Source organism: Idiotropiscis lumnitzeri, chromosome 6 (assembly GCF_059441095.1).
Source record: "Idiotropiscis lumnitzeri isolate Australia: NSW breed Sydney's pygmy pipehorse chromosome 6, RoL_Ilum_1.0, whole genome shotgun sequence".
Classification (NCBI taxonomy): Eukaryota; Metazoa; Chordata; class Actinopteri; order Syngnathiformes; family Syngnathidae; genus Idiotropiscis; species Idiotropiscis lumnitzeri.
The window spans coordinates 24082716-24096747 of record NC_142396.1 but is presented as its reverse complement, the minus strand read 5'-3'; the positions used below and the strand labels follow the sequence as shown (position 1 = coordinate 24096747).

The 14032-nt window shown below is 38.7% G+C and overlaps 2 protein-coding genes across 5 annotated transcripts in view; one reads left to right on the top strand and one right to left on the bottom strand.

The window, feature by feature from the left end:
• The window catches only part of LOC148335949 (anoctamin-1-like), a 51239-nt gene extending 49024 nt beyond the window's left edge, over positions 1–2215 (top strand). For both annotated transcript variants that reach the window (XM_088298447.1, XM_088298446.1), the window contains one exon: positions 764–2215. In XM_088298447.1, the coding sequence (XP_088154573.1) occupies positions 764–1006 (243 nt within the window). In that variant the 3' untranslated portion in view covers positions 1007–2215. The remainder of the gene's footprint in view (positions 1–763) is intronic.
• Positions 2216–4048: 1833 nt separating this feature from the next.
• Positions 4049–14032, bottom strand: part of plcg2 (phospholipase C, gamma 2) — a 68375-nt gene continuing 58391 nt past the window's right edge. For 2 of the 3 annotated variants that reach the window (XM_088298228.1, XM_088298229.1), the window contains exons 26-33: positions 13820–13922; positions 12285–12488; positions 9512–9651; positions 6858–6966; positions 6597–6764; positions 6267–6355; positions 5995–6167; positions 4049–4931 (exon numbers count right to left, since the gene is read on the bottom strand). In XM_088298228.1, coding sequence (XP_088154354.1) covers positions 4889–4931; positions 5995–6167; positions 6267–6355; positions 6597–6764; positions 6858–6966; positions 9512–9651; positions 12285–12488; positions 13820–13922 — 1029 coding nt within the window. In that variant the 3' untranslated portion in view covers positions 4049–4888. Of the gene's footprint in view, positions 4932–5994; positions 6168–6266; positions 6356–6596; positions 6765–6857; positions 6967–9511; positions 9652–11664; positions 11778–12284; positions 12489–13819; positions 13923–14032 lie in introns of those variants that run through there. The other variant, XM_088298230.1, reaches the window with a different exon arrangement.

Here is a 14032-nt window from a genome sequence, read left to right as displayed (position 1 = left end):
AATACTTTGTTGAATAAAAACATTCAGGAAGTCAACTTCTTAACACCGGCGATAACAGCCCCATAAATCAGTTGGCAGCACCTGCCTTCCAGGAGGTGCTTTCGACTCTATTATGTGCTCATCTGTTATGTCATTGCACCGTTATTCAATATCATCATTTTTATCAAAACTGATAGTGTGAGTGTTCGTGTGTGTATGTTGTCGTGGTTTGGGTAAGCTTATATTATAAATGACAAAAATGTGTGTTTTGCATGGTAAATAGTCCTTTATAAATTGTGCGTCTTCCTGGACTGGTGTTACAGAATATGTTTTCGACCCAAAGCAGACTTTTTCACTACACTGTGGGCCCGGTGATCAACCAGCACATCTACAAAGAGATGCTTGGTGTTTGCTTCGTTCAGTGCGTGAGAAGAGGCAGAATTTGTAGCAGTACAATTTATGGCCTCTGCAGGCTCTGGGTGATTGTTTGCTTTTTCCCAAGGTCAAGGGGTTCATCAATGGTACCCATTTCAATAACGTGATGACTTGAAATGTTCCTGGAAGAATTGTTCCATTGAGTGTATAGCGTGGCAGACAAGGCGCTGGATTTAAGAGGGTTAATTAAAGAGGGAAAACCTTTTGCTTGTAGTTTCAGTTTGAAATACTGAATATCTTTTGTGACACTCAGCAGCACACCTATACAGTATTAAAAAATTAATTGTGGATCAAATTGCCACTAATTCTGACGGATGATGAAAACATCTGATTCCCTCTTTGTTTTCAGAATGTTGTCATGTTGATGAATGACCTTGTGGACTGGCTAATCCCAGATATCCCAAAAGACATCAGCCTCCAGATCCACAAGGAGAAGATTTTATTGGTTGATTTATTCATGAAAGAAGAACAAGTGAAGAGCATCAACCTTGAGAACAGTGCCTCTGAATCGAACAAGCGGAGCAGGAACAACAACACAGCAGCACTGCTGTATTTGGACTCACAAATTAATAACACCTATCAGCACAACTAGTGTCTAAGGCAGGGTACACACATAAAGACGATTGGGCTATTTTTTATCCAGGTTCTGCCCCTTCCTGACCAAGGACATCAAATGTCCTCCCAACTACTACCAACTGCAGATTTCTTTTGTCTGTTTGGTATTTCTCACAGCCTGATGGTGATGGCTAATCAATAAATCAGCGATGTATGTATGCCTAATCACAGAGCATGGGGGGCGCCAAAAATAATCTTTGCTAAGGCATCACATTGGCTTGGGTGGGACCTTTTCTTTATTTTAGAGAAATCACGTGAACATGCAAGATTTCTGCCTCTTTCTAGTCTTGTGGTGAAAGAGAATCTTATGATGCACTGTGTTAAGTATGTCGGATCACATCACACACAGTTATGTATGACCAAAAGTATACAAGGCCAGATTTTTTATCTTTATGTGTGGGGTCTGAAACAAATAAATATTCATTTGATGTTTGAAAAAAATGCTGTGTGTACAAAGCCTTAGCTAGCAGCACTTGGAAAAAGACAACTTGTTCAAGCCATCTTAATTATTCTAAACATTCCAATGGTTGGGAGAGCAGCTAGCTGATGTGTGATTACAGCCGTGTCAACTTTAAGGCGTCGTGTTGAAATTTTGTGGCTATTCTTAAAAGCATGCATTATTTTGAGAATATGTCCAAGAAATTCATTTCAGAATGCAACTTTTCATTTCATTAATGCATGCATGCATTTTTGTAGTGTCCATTCATATTCAAATGCACAACCAGTTTGCAAATGTCGATGAGTACAATTTCAACAGCAGTCGAAGAAACAATCATTTGAATATGGCCAAAGAAGGTTATGATTTCACGGAACTTGGTGGGGAACTTACAAAGAGAATCCTCCTTCTGATCGGCAAATTGTCCAATGATTTTCGGGCAAAACATTTTATGTGTATGGTGCTGTCTTTTTATGTACACTTTTTAAAATACAATATTGCAGTTTTACTCTGATGACTCTTCTTAAACCACCATTGCCTGCTCGTCAAATATTTTTGTTGTTGTCAATTTTAATGTATGCATTTCCTTCTGTAATCAGTTGTTTTAAAATGTAATGGGAATTATATCATCTACTATATATCTATAGTAATATTTGTATTCATTACCTTTATTAATTTCATTTTAGCTGGTTCCATCCTCAAGTTTCACAATTTGTACAGACAAGTTACCACCTTGTGTCCTTAAGGACAGCTCCAGCTGTTGTGAAATGCACTATAAAAATAAAGTTGTATTGTATTGTATTGTTTTGTTTATTGTTTGGTCTTTCATATACTGCACACATTGTCTTGACATCACACCCTAAAAAAACATGACAATGTCCGTATAAATTGTGTTTTGAGAAACTGGAACAAGTTTACCACTTGGATTAACAGTGGCTGTACAGCGTCAAATTCTAATATTTTTGTGCTTAGCTCCTCGAATAAAGATCTGAGCTCAAGAAAGTACTTCTCTATTCCATTTATTCCATGGCAACTTGGCAACGAAGATGAGATCCGTCAACTGATTGGACTCTGGGGTGCGCATCGGATCCCATCAAAAGACAACTATATAAAATGTGTTGTGTGCAAAAGGAAGAACACTGAGATTTAAGTTGCTTCTAGTTGTCTTGTTTGGAAGCAAAAGCAGAGTGCTAGTACTAGACAGGCGGCACAGTGGGCGACTGGTTAGCATGATGGCCTCATAGTGCAGAGGTCGTGGGTTCGATTAAGGCTCCAGCCTTCCTGTGTGGAGTTTATATGTTCTCCCCGTGCTTGCGTATTACGGATTCCTCCCACATTCCAAAAACATGCATGGTAGATTGATTGGACACTCTAAATTGCCTCTAGGTGCGATTGTGAGCGCAAATGGTTGTTTGTCTTTGTGTGCCCTGCGATTGGCTGGCAACCAGTCCAGGGTGTACCTCGTCTCCTGCCCAGGAAAACTGGGATAGGCTCCAGCAACCCATGCCCCTCGTGGAGGAGAAGCGGTTCAGATAATGGATGGAGTGGAGTCGGCCGACGTCGGATTGGTATGTTGAGGCCTTTATCGGCCTGATGATTTAGAGTATTTAAGCGTGAGTTACACAGTGACATGTCAAACTTTCTTCCAGGCAGAATATCTCAATCCCTGCTCTGAGTAGTTACTTTGTATTTTTGCTGATACAGGTTTTACTTTTCAACTTCCGTGTTATGTGACAAATGGAGCTAGAAATAGCCTTTTATAAATAGAAACTAATGTTTAGTAAAAAAAATGAGGTTGTTGCATCTTAATTTCAATGCCAACATTGGTTAGCTGGGCTATTTTAGCATGCTGGCGTATCTTGTTTTCATACCTTTGATGCTGACAATATTCAGGGATGTGGAAAAAAATTCATAAAATATATTATAACCGCGCATATACTATGTGGTATGAAAATGCGATTAATTGCGTATACTGTATGTCTTGTTTCTGTGGAAAAAAACTAAACCTTAAATGTAGTGAAACTGCTGGGATTAATGCGGATCAACGGTAAATGTATACCTGACAGTCACAACTGTGACTAAAACTAACGTTTTGATGTTCCATAGCAAGTGCTTGGTGTCATTTTTGAAGATTGTAATAACTGAAAAACTACAACAATTAGAGCATTATTTCAAAGAGAACCAAGTAATACAAGAAAGATTAAACGATAAAAATGTACAATTACAAACATATTGTGGAAAAAGAGCAGAAGTATATTAAGGAATCCAACAAACTGGGCTGAGTGCAACCATCAATAGAAACACATCTAACATAATAGACCAAATTCGCACAGTGACCGAAAAGCCCATATCAAGGAGTCCAGTAGCCTATACTCCCAAATGGTGAAAAAAAAACATTTAGTAATGATACCTCGACTTTAAAATGTTTAGAATTTCCAACCCATTGTCCAACAATACCGTTAAATATAAATGGCTTACAGATGATTTGATATTGAAATAAATAAATAAATAAATGCATCAGTGGTCTGCCTGGATAATATTGCTTTTGCAAGCCGCAATAACACCAATTGTCAACCGCCACTCTTTGATATTTTGAGGTTTTTAATGGCCACTCAGCAGCGCAAAAACATACACTACATTGTGTAGCAGACTCTTCCGCAAAGAACCAAGGCAAAATTTAGCTCCTTCCAAGTATTTAAATATCTTGGTCTTTCATTTGTGATGTCCAGTATCACTTTAACATATTACTAAGACACAATGCTCTTTTATATTTGCAAACATATGCAATTTACAACAGCGCTTGAATAACTGAGGGAAACTGTCTACATAATTGTCGACACATTTCAGGCGACATTAGGCGATACCTTTACGATTAAAAACAAAAAAAATCTCCAGGCTCTTGTCCGTGACATACTTTGGCCATAATGCACGCACACAAGCAAGAATGACTACTTATTTAAAAAAAAGAATTAGTAGCCTTGAACAACAAGCATTATTTTGTGGTTTTCATATCAAAGACACAATCCAGAGATTAAAAAAAAGGTTACCTGAAAAGTAACCTCACAACTAATTCATACTGGAAAAGACATTAGAAAAATAAACACCAGTTACAGTTGTGTCTGAATTGGGAAGCATTTTAAATTAAATTCAATACAATACAACTTTATTTATTAAGCGCATTGCACAACAACTGGAGCTGTAACGCTGTTATATAAATTAGCGGGACATTAGCACACAAATTAAAAGACAAACAATAGATACCATAAGAACAGCAAAACAGCGACAGTCTCATGTTGAAAGTACAAACAAGGGGTAGTAAAAAACATTTGTTGATTGATATTTCTTGGGACTCAAAGATTTCATTTCATTGTCAGTGTTTCTCCAAAAATCACGCAGCATAAGGATGTGAGGGTCGCTGCCTCCTCAGGAATAGAATGTACTGCTTTTTAGCTTCTTTTGTTTTGCTCTAAGAGAAAAAAAATTGAATTTTAACACAAAGAAGACAGAAAATGATGACAATCTGTTAACCATATACAGTGCTGTCAAAAATACTATTTGGCAATGCATTTCTGTTATTTTTTATACAATTGGACGTTTTATCACCAGATTTGAATATTAGGACTAGGGCTGGACGATACGGCTGAAAAGTGTAATACGATATCAGTAGAACAATCTGCTGCACACCTTCCCAAAACGTGTTACACGCTCCAGACTATTTATCCACTCTCTTTTATATGGCTGAGTCATAAAGTCTTTTAGATGTCATTCTCACTACTTTTGTGACCTCATGAGGGAGACGTCATTGCACTCTTGAAGTAGATTTTAATCATTGTGTTTCTCTCTCTTGTGTTTGTGGCATGATATGCTACATTTTGAGATTGTATAGCCTATTTCACATATCTAACAGCGACTATTGGAGTGATTTCACAAGTCAACAAATCTGATTATGGGCGGTACGATGGTTGACTGGTGAGCACATCCACCTCACAGTGCAGAGAGGTGAATGGTTTGATTCCTGTGTGGAGTTTGCATGTTCTCCTCATGCCTGTGTGGCTTTTCTCCGGGTACTCCAGTTTCCTCCAACATTCCAAACACATGCATGGTGTGTTGATTGGACGCTCTAAATTGTCCATAGATGTGATTGTGGGTGTGGGTGGTTGTTTCTCTTTGTGTGCCAGCGATTGGCTGACAACCAGTTCAGGCTGTACCCCATCTATACTATCCGTAGACGGCTGAGATAGGCTCCAGCACGCCCGTGACAATTGTGAGAAGAAGCGGCTCAGATAATGGATGAATGGAACAAACCTGACAAATCAGGCCTGGGTGTGGCCGGAAAAAATTTAATTCAGCGTTTCAAATATTGTGGTTAATGAGAGTTAGCTAACGATTTAACAAGAGAGACAATTACTTTTGACTCACGATCTGAAACATTAAGTGTGATAAATAATTAGGAGAAAAAATGAAATAGGAAGGGAGCAAACACTTTTTCACTGCCCTGTAGCTTTTACTTCAATATGAAAAAGTCTTACCTCTGCTCACTTGTGCTGCATTCTCTAACACACTGATTTGATGTAGGAGGTGGGTAAGGGGCAGAGGAGAGCTTAATGTTTGTGTGCGTATTGTACAGGAGTCCTTCGGAGTAGAATTCTGCTTGTTTTTTCCTTAGTTGACTGGAGGAGGAATACAGTTCTTCTTCTGTGTTCTGAGAGACATACATGAAAGGATAAAGACACTCATAGAAAAAAGAAAGATACACTGTGTAAAGTATGTTTGTGTACTCTGATATTGTTTGTGTACTCACTTCTGGCTGTAGTACTTTTATGTCAACCAACAGAGAGGCTAATTCTAAGTTTTCATTGTAGCCGTTTTTTAGAGGCACAGAGCGGTAACCTAAAAAAAAAAGGAAATAATCAAACAGTTCTAATAATAACTTTCAAATTAACACACATACACTACAAACGTATTAATCTTCAACAGCCGTTATTTTTTGGGGGGAGAACAGATCACAAGGTATTTCACATTACGTACACGCGAAACTCATTTTTGTATGTGGCATTTCACATTACACTAACTTACTTAATTATTTAAAACAGAGATTCATGTGAAGAGCAGATGTGAAGCTCGTTCTCACCTGAACAGATACCTTTGACAGGAAAAGTGGCCTGAGCAAGGAAGTTTGGATCTGAAAACATGTCTTCCTCATTGACCACAAAGCGTAGGAAAGTGAGCTCGGGCTCATACACTTTGAAGCACACAGACTGTGTTGAAGCTTTCCACACCGGGTTCAGACCGTTGTCCCCTACAGCCAGCAGAAAGAGAGACATACTGTATTTTGCCCTGTGTCACATTTTCATGTTTTGTTTACGAAAACATTCAAATGATCTTGGCCTACGATAGACACTGGTCTTGGACTTTGCTTCCGTGTGACCACATAGTTCTATCTCCACAAAAGGACTAGAAATTGAGCGTCCAAGCTTAGGCAAGTGTCTGGCAGCAATCACCTGCAAAAGACAAATAAAACGTGATTTTTTTCTTATTTTTATTCGCATCATTGCTTTTCTTATGAAAAAGTAATGTGTGATGCATAAAAGTATTTAAAAAAAAAGAACGGAGATAATGTAGTTGTAAAAGTGTTGCATTATAACTCTGGCACTATTCAGAATTAAACAATCACATTCCAATTCATTTTGAATGGGAGTCAACATACACCTCTCACCATCTAAAGTGCGTCTGATTAACCCTAAATAAATTTTGGATGTTCTACTATGGTATGCTATTCCCTAACATTTTTGTAAATAGATCTTATAGCACAAGTCATGGTCCATCCATTACATGAGAGGAGTCTCGATGTTCGAAGAGATGGGGGACTCAATTTACTTGAGCCAGATTCAAGTTGCTATTTTTAGGACTTGCAACATGTTTGCCAAAAATTTGGGAAGGAGTTGTTTTGACTTTGGCCTTGGTATCTGAGCAGGTGGACTTGAAAAAAACCATTTACAAACGTGTATTTCAATCCACAGATGTGTAAAAATAATTTGTATCTGTATCCAGAGTCACAAATGAATAACATGAATCTGAAAATTCGTGACTGAAGTCACAAATGAGTAATGACAATCTAAAAATGCGTGACAAAAATCTTCAAATGTGTACATTGATTTGCATGTGCAAACATATGGTTAAACACGTACAGAAATCCATAAATGCACAATCTGTAAACACTGGGCCTCTTGATTGGCTGCATTCTTACATGTTACTTTTGTTACAGTCCTGCCGTGGACCACTCAAAAATTTGTGTGGAGGTTAGCAAATGCGTGTCTGGAGACTTGTGTGTAGCTCCGTAGCTACACTTTCAGACCACAAGAGGACGCTAGTCCTCTTCCAGTCCAATAGCACCGATATTCCCAATTTGGCTCCAATCCCGTTGACCCGGAATCTGTTTTTGTGCTTTGGGACAAGGAACACGGATACTCTCAACCCATGGGAAAGTACAATTTATTTACCATTCTTTTGAATTGGAATAAATGCAAATACATACATTTGTTGAATTAGATTGATATAAAAAGGCAAGCTTGAGTTTAACACTTCATGGATGGTCAAAAGATGAGTCAACCAGTTATCCTGTACATCATATCTAAAATAGATGCGGAAAACACATATTTTAAACAAATTTTTTCGGAAGTATTATATTGATCTGAGGGTGCAGGAGCAATATAATGTACAATATAAAATATAATAAATACTTCAATGAAGAGGTGCCTGTGAACTCAAACAAGCTGGACTTTTTTTACCTTTATGTAAAGTTGTCATTTTGACGGTACGTTGATTCTGCCTGACAGTGACAATATGCAAAAGTTGTACATACCAGAAACTGTCATTTTGCTTCCTTTTTTAAAGAAATAATCACACACACAAACTATAAGAACACTCATGATAAAATAAATCCAGTAAACAAAACATCAATTATCAATAAAGACAAAAAACTGCTGCAAAGTCTATATAGAACTTGGTCAAATCAATTTGATTTTGTCTACTTGAAACCGGATTCTCTGCGTCAATTCATATAAGCACTTCAGGCTACCCGTGATTATATTTAATAAAATAAGGACATTATATTAAAGCTGACACCTTTTTAGAAAGCGAGTCTGTTTCTCAGAGATGACAGACCCATTCAAGTCGATGTGCCGAAGCTTTCACAATAATCTTTGTACCAACAGTTATCAAAGAAGATGGCCTATAAAATGTACAATGGTCTAATTATTGTGAGAAAGTACTAGCATGGGTTTTCTCTTCATACAAATGATATAATTAATTATGTGTAATAACATTATTAAAAGTGACTTCAGAAAATTCTGTTGGATCAAACTGGTAGGCCTTCACATAAATCATAACCTAAGAAGTAGCACTCATTTTCAATAAGGTTGATGACCCGCAATCTAGTCTAGGGGTGTCCAAACTTGGTCCTCATGGGCTGCTGTCCTACATGTTTTAGATGTGTCCGTCCTGCAACACACCTGATTCAAGTGATCAGGATCGTTTTCAGGCTTCTTCACAGCATCGTAGATGCATGCCATCAGGGACAAAAGCGGGCAATCTTGTTGTGATCATCTCTGACGAAAACAAATGAAGGCAGGAGGGACTATGTCTCATGAATGAGACATAATGGCAGCGAAATGCACTCGGGGTAAGAACGTGGGCTTTGGAGTCATGGGGCACAGGTTCAAGTCCCACTAAAAATGGCAACTAGTTGTGCGAAAGATGTCGTGCTGGATACTGTTGAGGAACCCTTGAGTTAGGCATCGTCCCCAACATTTTTTGTACACCTTTCCAACACACACATTGTGTGTGTGCTCTGATTTAATTTGTGATTTGAAACACACAAAGAAAAAATATACCCTGACAGGAACTGTTGGGCATCTCTACTTAGATGTCCCGACAACTCATACCAGAATGAGTGATATGATGGATGGATGGAAATAAATGCTTTCCCATGAGTACATCATTCTTTTGAATGGTTGCATTTACAGCAATGAGTGTGTTCAAACATACCCTAATCACAATGTTGTACTTGACGTCTTTCTTCTCGTAGTGGGGGTCATAGCGATCAGAGCGCATGAGCTCCGGTTGTAAAATGTAACCAGTACGTCCATTCATACTGAAGAGGGTATGGTTCAGCTGGGTGTATTTATCTGGGGGAACATATCATCATTATGGAATCATTATTGAACAATAAATAGATGGGTTTTTTTTTTCTTGATATTTTTTAAGACAGTAAGGTTGATACTGTGGTGTTAAAGAAAGAACAAGCCACAACAATCACTGATTTAATTCAAACTTTTATCTTGGCTGGGCAATAGTTCAAGTGCAATATGCCTATGTATAGTTGCGCGATCGATATCAATACAAAAGAGGTTTGATCAAAATTGAAAGAAATCTAGAAGCAAATCCCGACCTTGGTATTGAGCATATTGTAAGCAGAGGCTAAGGCATATGTGTCAAACTCAAGGCCCGGGGGCCAGATCTGCCCCGCGACCTTATATTTTGTGGCCCTCAATGGGCAAATCATGTGCGTCAACCTCCTGTTTCTAACACACTTTTTTTTTTAACAACATTGAGATATGAGACATTGCCATTTATTTGTAACCAATCCTCCCCTTTTAAAATACATTGAAGAATTGTTGAACTAACAATTACTGACTGGCTTTGCATCAATTTGTTGTGTGTATGTGATAATCTAAGGTGATCATACATTTATATGGGTTCACAGTCATAACGGCCCTCTGAGGGAAACCATAACTACAATGTGGCCCGTCCACAAAAATGACTTTGACACCCCTGGGCTAAGGTGTGGTGTTACAGTTGCAAGCATAGAAGAAGACACTTAGCGCACCAAAGAGATTTTTCTTTGAATCCTTTGATGATATTATGGACACTGATGATGAAATCCATAAATTTCATGCAGTTATGTAGAATACATTTTCTTAAACTGTTGGGCTCTTTGCTCACCACATTCACCTGTTCACCTGTGCTATGTTCTAGATATTTGTTTTCTTTTTTCAGATTTGTGATGCCCCTCTGCCAGCTTTTTTGGAACATGAAATGAGAGAATATTTGCAAAATAAAACTAGCAGTTTGAACATTCAGCACCTTGTCTTGTAGCGTATTCAACTGAATAAAAGTTGAAAAGGATGTGCAAATCATTTTATAAAATTTTTATTTACAGTTTTCACAACGTCCCAACATGGTTAGAATTGCGGTTTGTAATTTCTGGAACCCTCAGTGAGACTTTTGCACTTGTTGGCAGCTATTTTTGCTCAAACCTATAATTCTACAGTCAGACTGAATGCATCACGATACGTTTCTGACGGCGTGTTTCCTTTTATAGTCAATGCAGTTCGCGTGGACGGGCGTGTTTACATGCTGGGCAGCGTTTGAAGCAAAAGTTTTTCTCCTTCGCCCATTTTGCCATGTTAGGTTGAAGTGAACATTTGGTGATGGCGACAGCCAGTCGGCATTGAGATTGTACTGATCGCAGAATAAGCAAAAAAAAAAAAAACTAAACCAAAAAAAAAAAAAAAAACAGACAGACACACAAACATGCAGCGTCGTGAAAAATAAATAATGTGGGACAATATCATTGTGGTCTGTTGCAGCAAGAGGTACACAAAGCAGCCAGCTTCCTTTACTGACTAGGACCAAGACAAAAACGGGGCAGGCCTGGAGAATTGGGAGCAAGGAAGTTAGAGCATCTTGTGAGCAGACTGAATTGTTTGCAGTTGTTGAACTGTCAACCAAGGCAGCGTTTAGCGGCCAATACGACAGGTGACCATATGGGCTTGCGATGTTCATACTATTTGACATTTTCTCCCTCACATGACGAAGAGCCCCTTCTCCTGTGTGCTCAAAGCAACCCCGGCGTAGTCATCCCCGTGAACAAACACACGTGAGACAAGTATTGCGACATTTCACATTTGTTCTGAACGTAGCATTAAGCAAAGTGTTCCAGCAGTCATTATCCTACCGCTAGGAGCAATCAAGCTCCTTCACTATGGAAAACATTTCAAGATAGTGAAGGGCTGCTTACAGCTAAATATGATTTTTAAAAAAAACAAAAAACATTTCTCTTCCCCAGGCCCGATATCAATTCAAATAAGAAACACAAATAACCAGGCCTATCTAGACAGAACCCTGCATTAACCCACCATTTTGGAATTGGCGCCACACCAGACCCTTCACCCGGGCAATTGCATCATCTGATCCCAGCCAGGGACAGGTGTCAAGTAGGAAGCAACAGGATTAAGCGAAAGCAAGGATGCTGAAAAGCCAGGAGCAGAACAGAACACAGTCTGAAAGCATCAGGAGAATGTGCCAGACCCGCCTTGATTGTCACACGCTGTCTGTTGCATTCACCACTGTGTCTGTATTGCTTCCAATCAAAGGATAGAGCATTGAACTGGAAGTGGTAGCTATCAGTGGTGCCAAAAGATTCATAGTGCAATTACTGATATTAGATTGCCCTTGATTATCAATTGACAGCCAATGTTTTAGTAATGTCCGATGATCGTAGAACAGCAGCGAGTTGACAATTTGGGCGGCACTTGAAAGAAACAATACAATCTGTGAAAATGTTAAGAGCAATTAACACCAAACCACAGAAACAGGTGCCATCTTGAAAGCTTATAAAAGTGTTCATCCACAGATGTTTCAAAAGTTATGGCTAATCATTGCTTTTGGCCTGACATGAGCGTATAACACTATTTTGAAAAGGTTGATAATCGCAGCTCTATTGTTAGCCGGTTTGCAACTCAACCCAGATAATTACCTGCCGTCTGGAAGTTAAGAGCCACCATGTGACAGCCAACTGCCCATAGAGGGTAGGGATCATAGTTAGACGACTCCACACGTTGTGCTTTTGGGTAAATCCGACTCAGTGCCTTGTTGTTATACTGCAAGAAATCCATGGAAAGGCTCTTTCCTGGTGTTTTATTCTCAACAAACGAACGGACTTCTTTGCAGTTGTAGCAGTCTGCAATGACAGAAAAAAGTAAGTTTAGAAGGTTTACGCTCCACATGAGGGTCATAACAGAATACATTTTAATTAACAAGCTGTGTTTGTGGGCTGTTGTCCAAACAGGGACAAAACTGTTGTTACTGCTCTGTTAATGAAACGCAAATAGAGAAACAAACAATAATAATAATAATAACAATAACAATAACAATAACAATAACAATAACAATAACAATAACAATAACAATAACAATAATAATAATAATAATAATAAAATATAATAATAATAATAATAAAATCAGATATTGCTTTGCAAATGTGGTTCAACAGAATTATAAAAAAAAAACTAACAAACTCATGAAACAGGCCTGGACAAAAATAACTTAATTAAGTGCACAACATTATGCGTCAATTATTGCAATCAAACACATTTTGTGACTTTAATATGACTTCTGCACCCTCCCACCAGCTGTTTTGGCCCAATCTTCATGAGTAAACTGCCCCAGTTGTCTCAGCTTTGTTGGATGCTTTCTACAGACAGCATGTTTCATGTCCTTTTTTTAAGAAGGGTTTAGAACAGGGCTGAGGCGGAACGGTGGCCGACTGGTTAGCACGATGGCCTCACAGTGAGAGACAGCATCGGGCGTGGGTTCGATCTCGGCTCCGGCCATCCTGTGTGGAGTTTGCATGTTCTCCCCGTGCTTGTGTGGGTTTCCTCCGGGTACTCCGGCTTCCTCCCACATTCCAAAAACATGCATGGCAGGTTGATTGGACACTCTAAATTGCCCCTAGGTATGAGTGTGAGTGCGGATGGTTGTTCGTCTCTGTGTGCCCTGCGATTGGCTGGCAACCAGTCCAGGGTGTCCCCCGCCTACTGCCCGAAGATAGCTGGGATAGGCTCCAGCACCCCCGCGACCCTAGTGAGGAGAAGCGGTACAGACGATGGATGGATGGATGGATGAATAATAATAATAATAATAATAATAATAATAATAAAATCAGATATTGCTTTGCATTATTTATGTCCAGGCCAATTTCATATAAAAACTTGAGATGAAACACAATTCAAAATCAGTGTTTAATTTTTAAATTTCATTAAATTAGTATTTATAATAATTATTATTTCTTGTATTATTTTTTTTCTTTCATTAACAGAAAAATACCCGCAATTTTGTCAATGTGTACATGTCTAAGAGCTGCTGTATAATCCAAAGTCAAACTAAAATAATAAAATCTGTAAGGAATAAAGATTAGTGTGATACTGGAATGTATTTTACACAAAGAGCCTGGAGTGGATATACCCTGTAATAATTTTATTCCCATGTGCCGTTATAATTGCATGCATTTACCAAAACGGTCCTTGTCCTTGCTGCGTGGTTGACAGTAGACGACCAGGTCCGACATCTCCATAGCAACCACTGCCTTCTTCTCCACTTCCTCCTGCTGTCTGATCTGAGGTTAAAAAAAATGACACTTCCCTGTACTGTATGCTTAGTGATGGGGCAAGCCAATAATATTGAGATTTGATTGACACAATCAAAGAGGTAGCGACAGTGTTCATA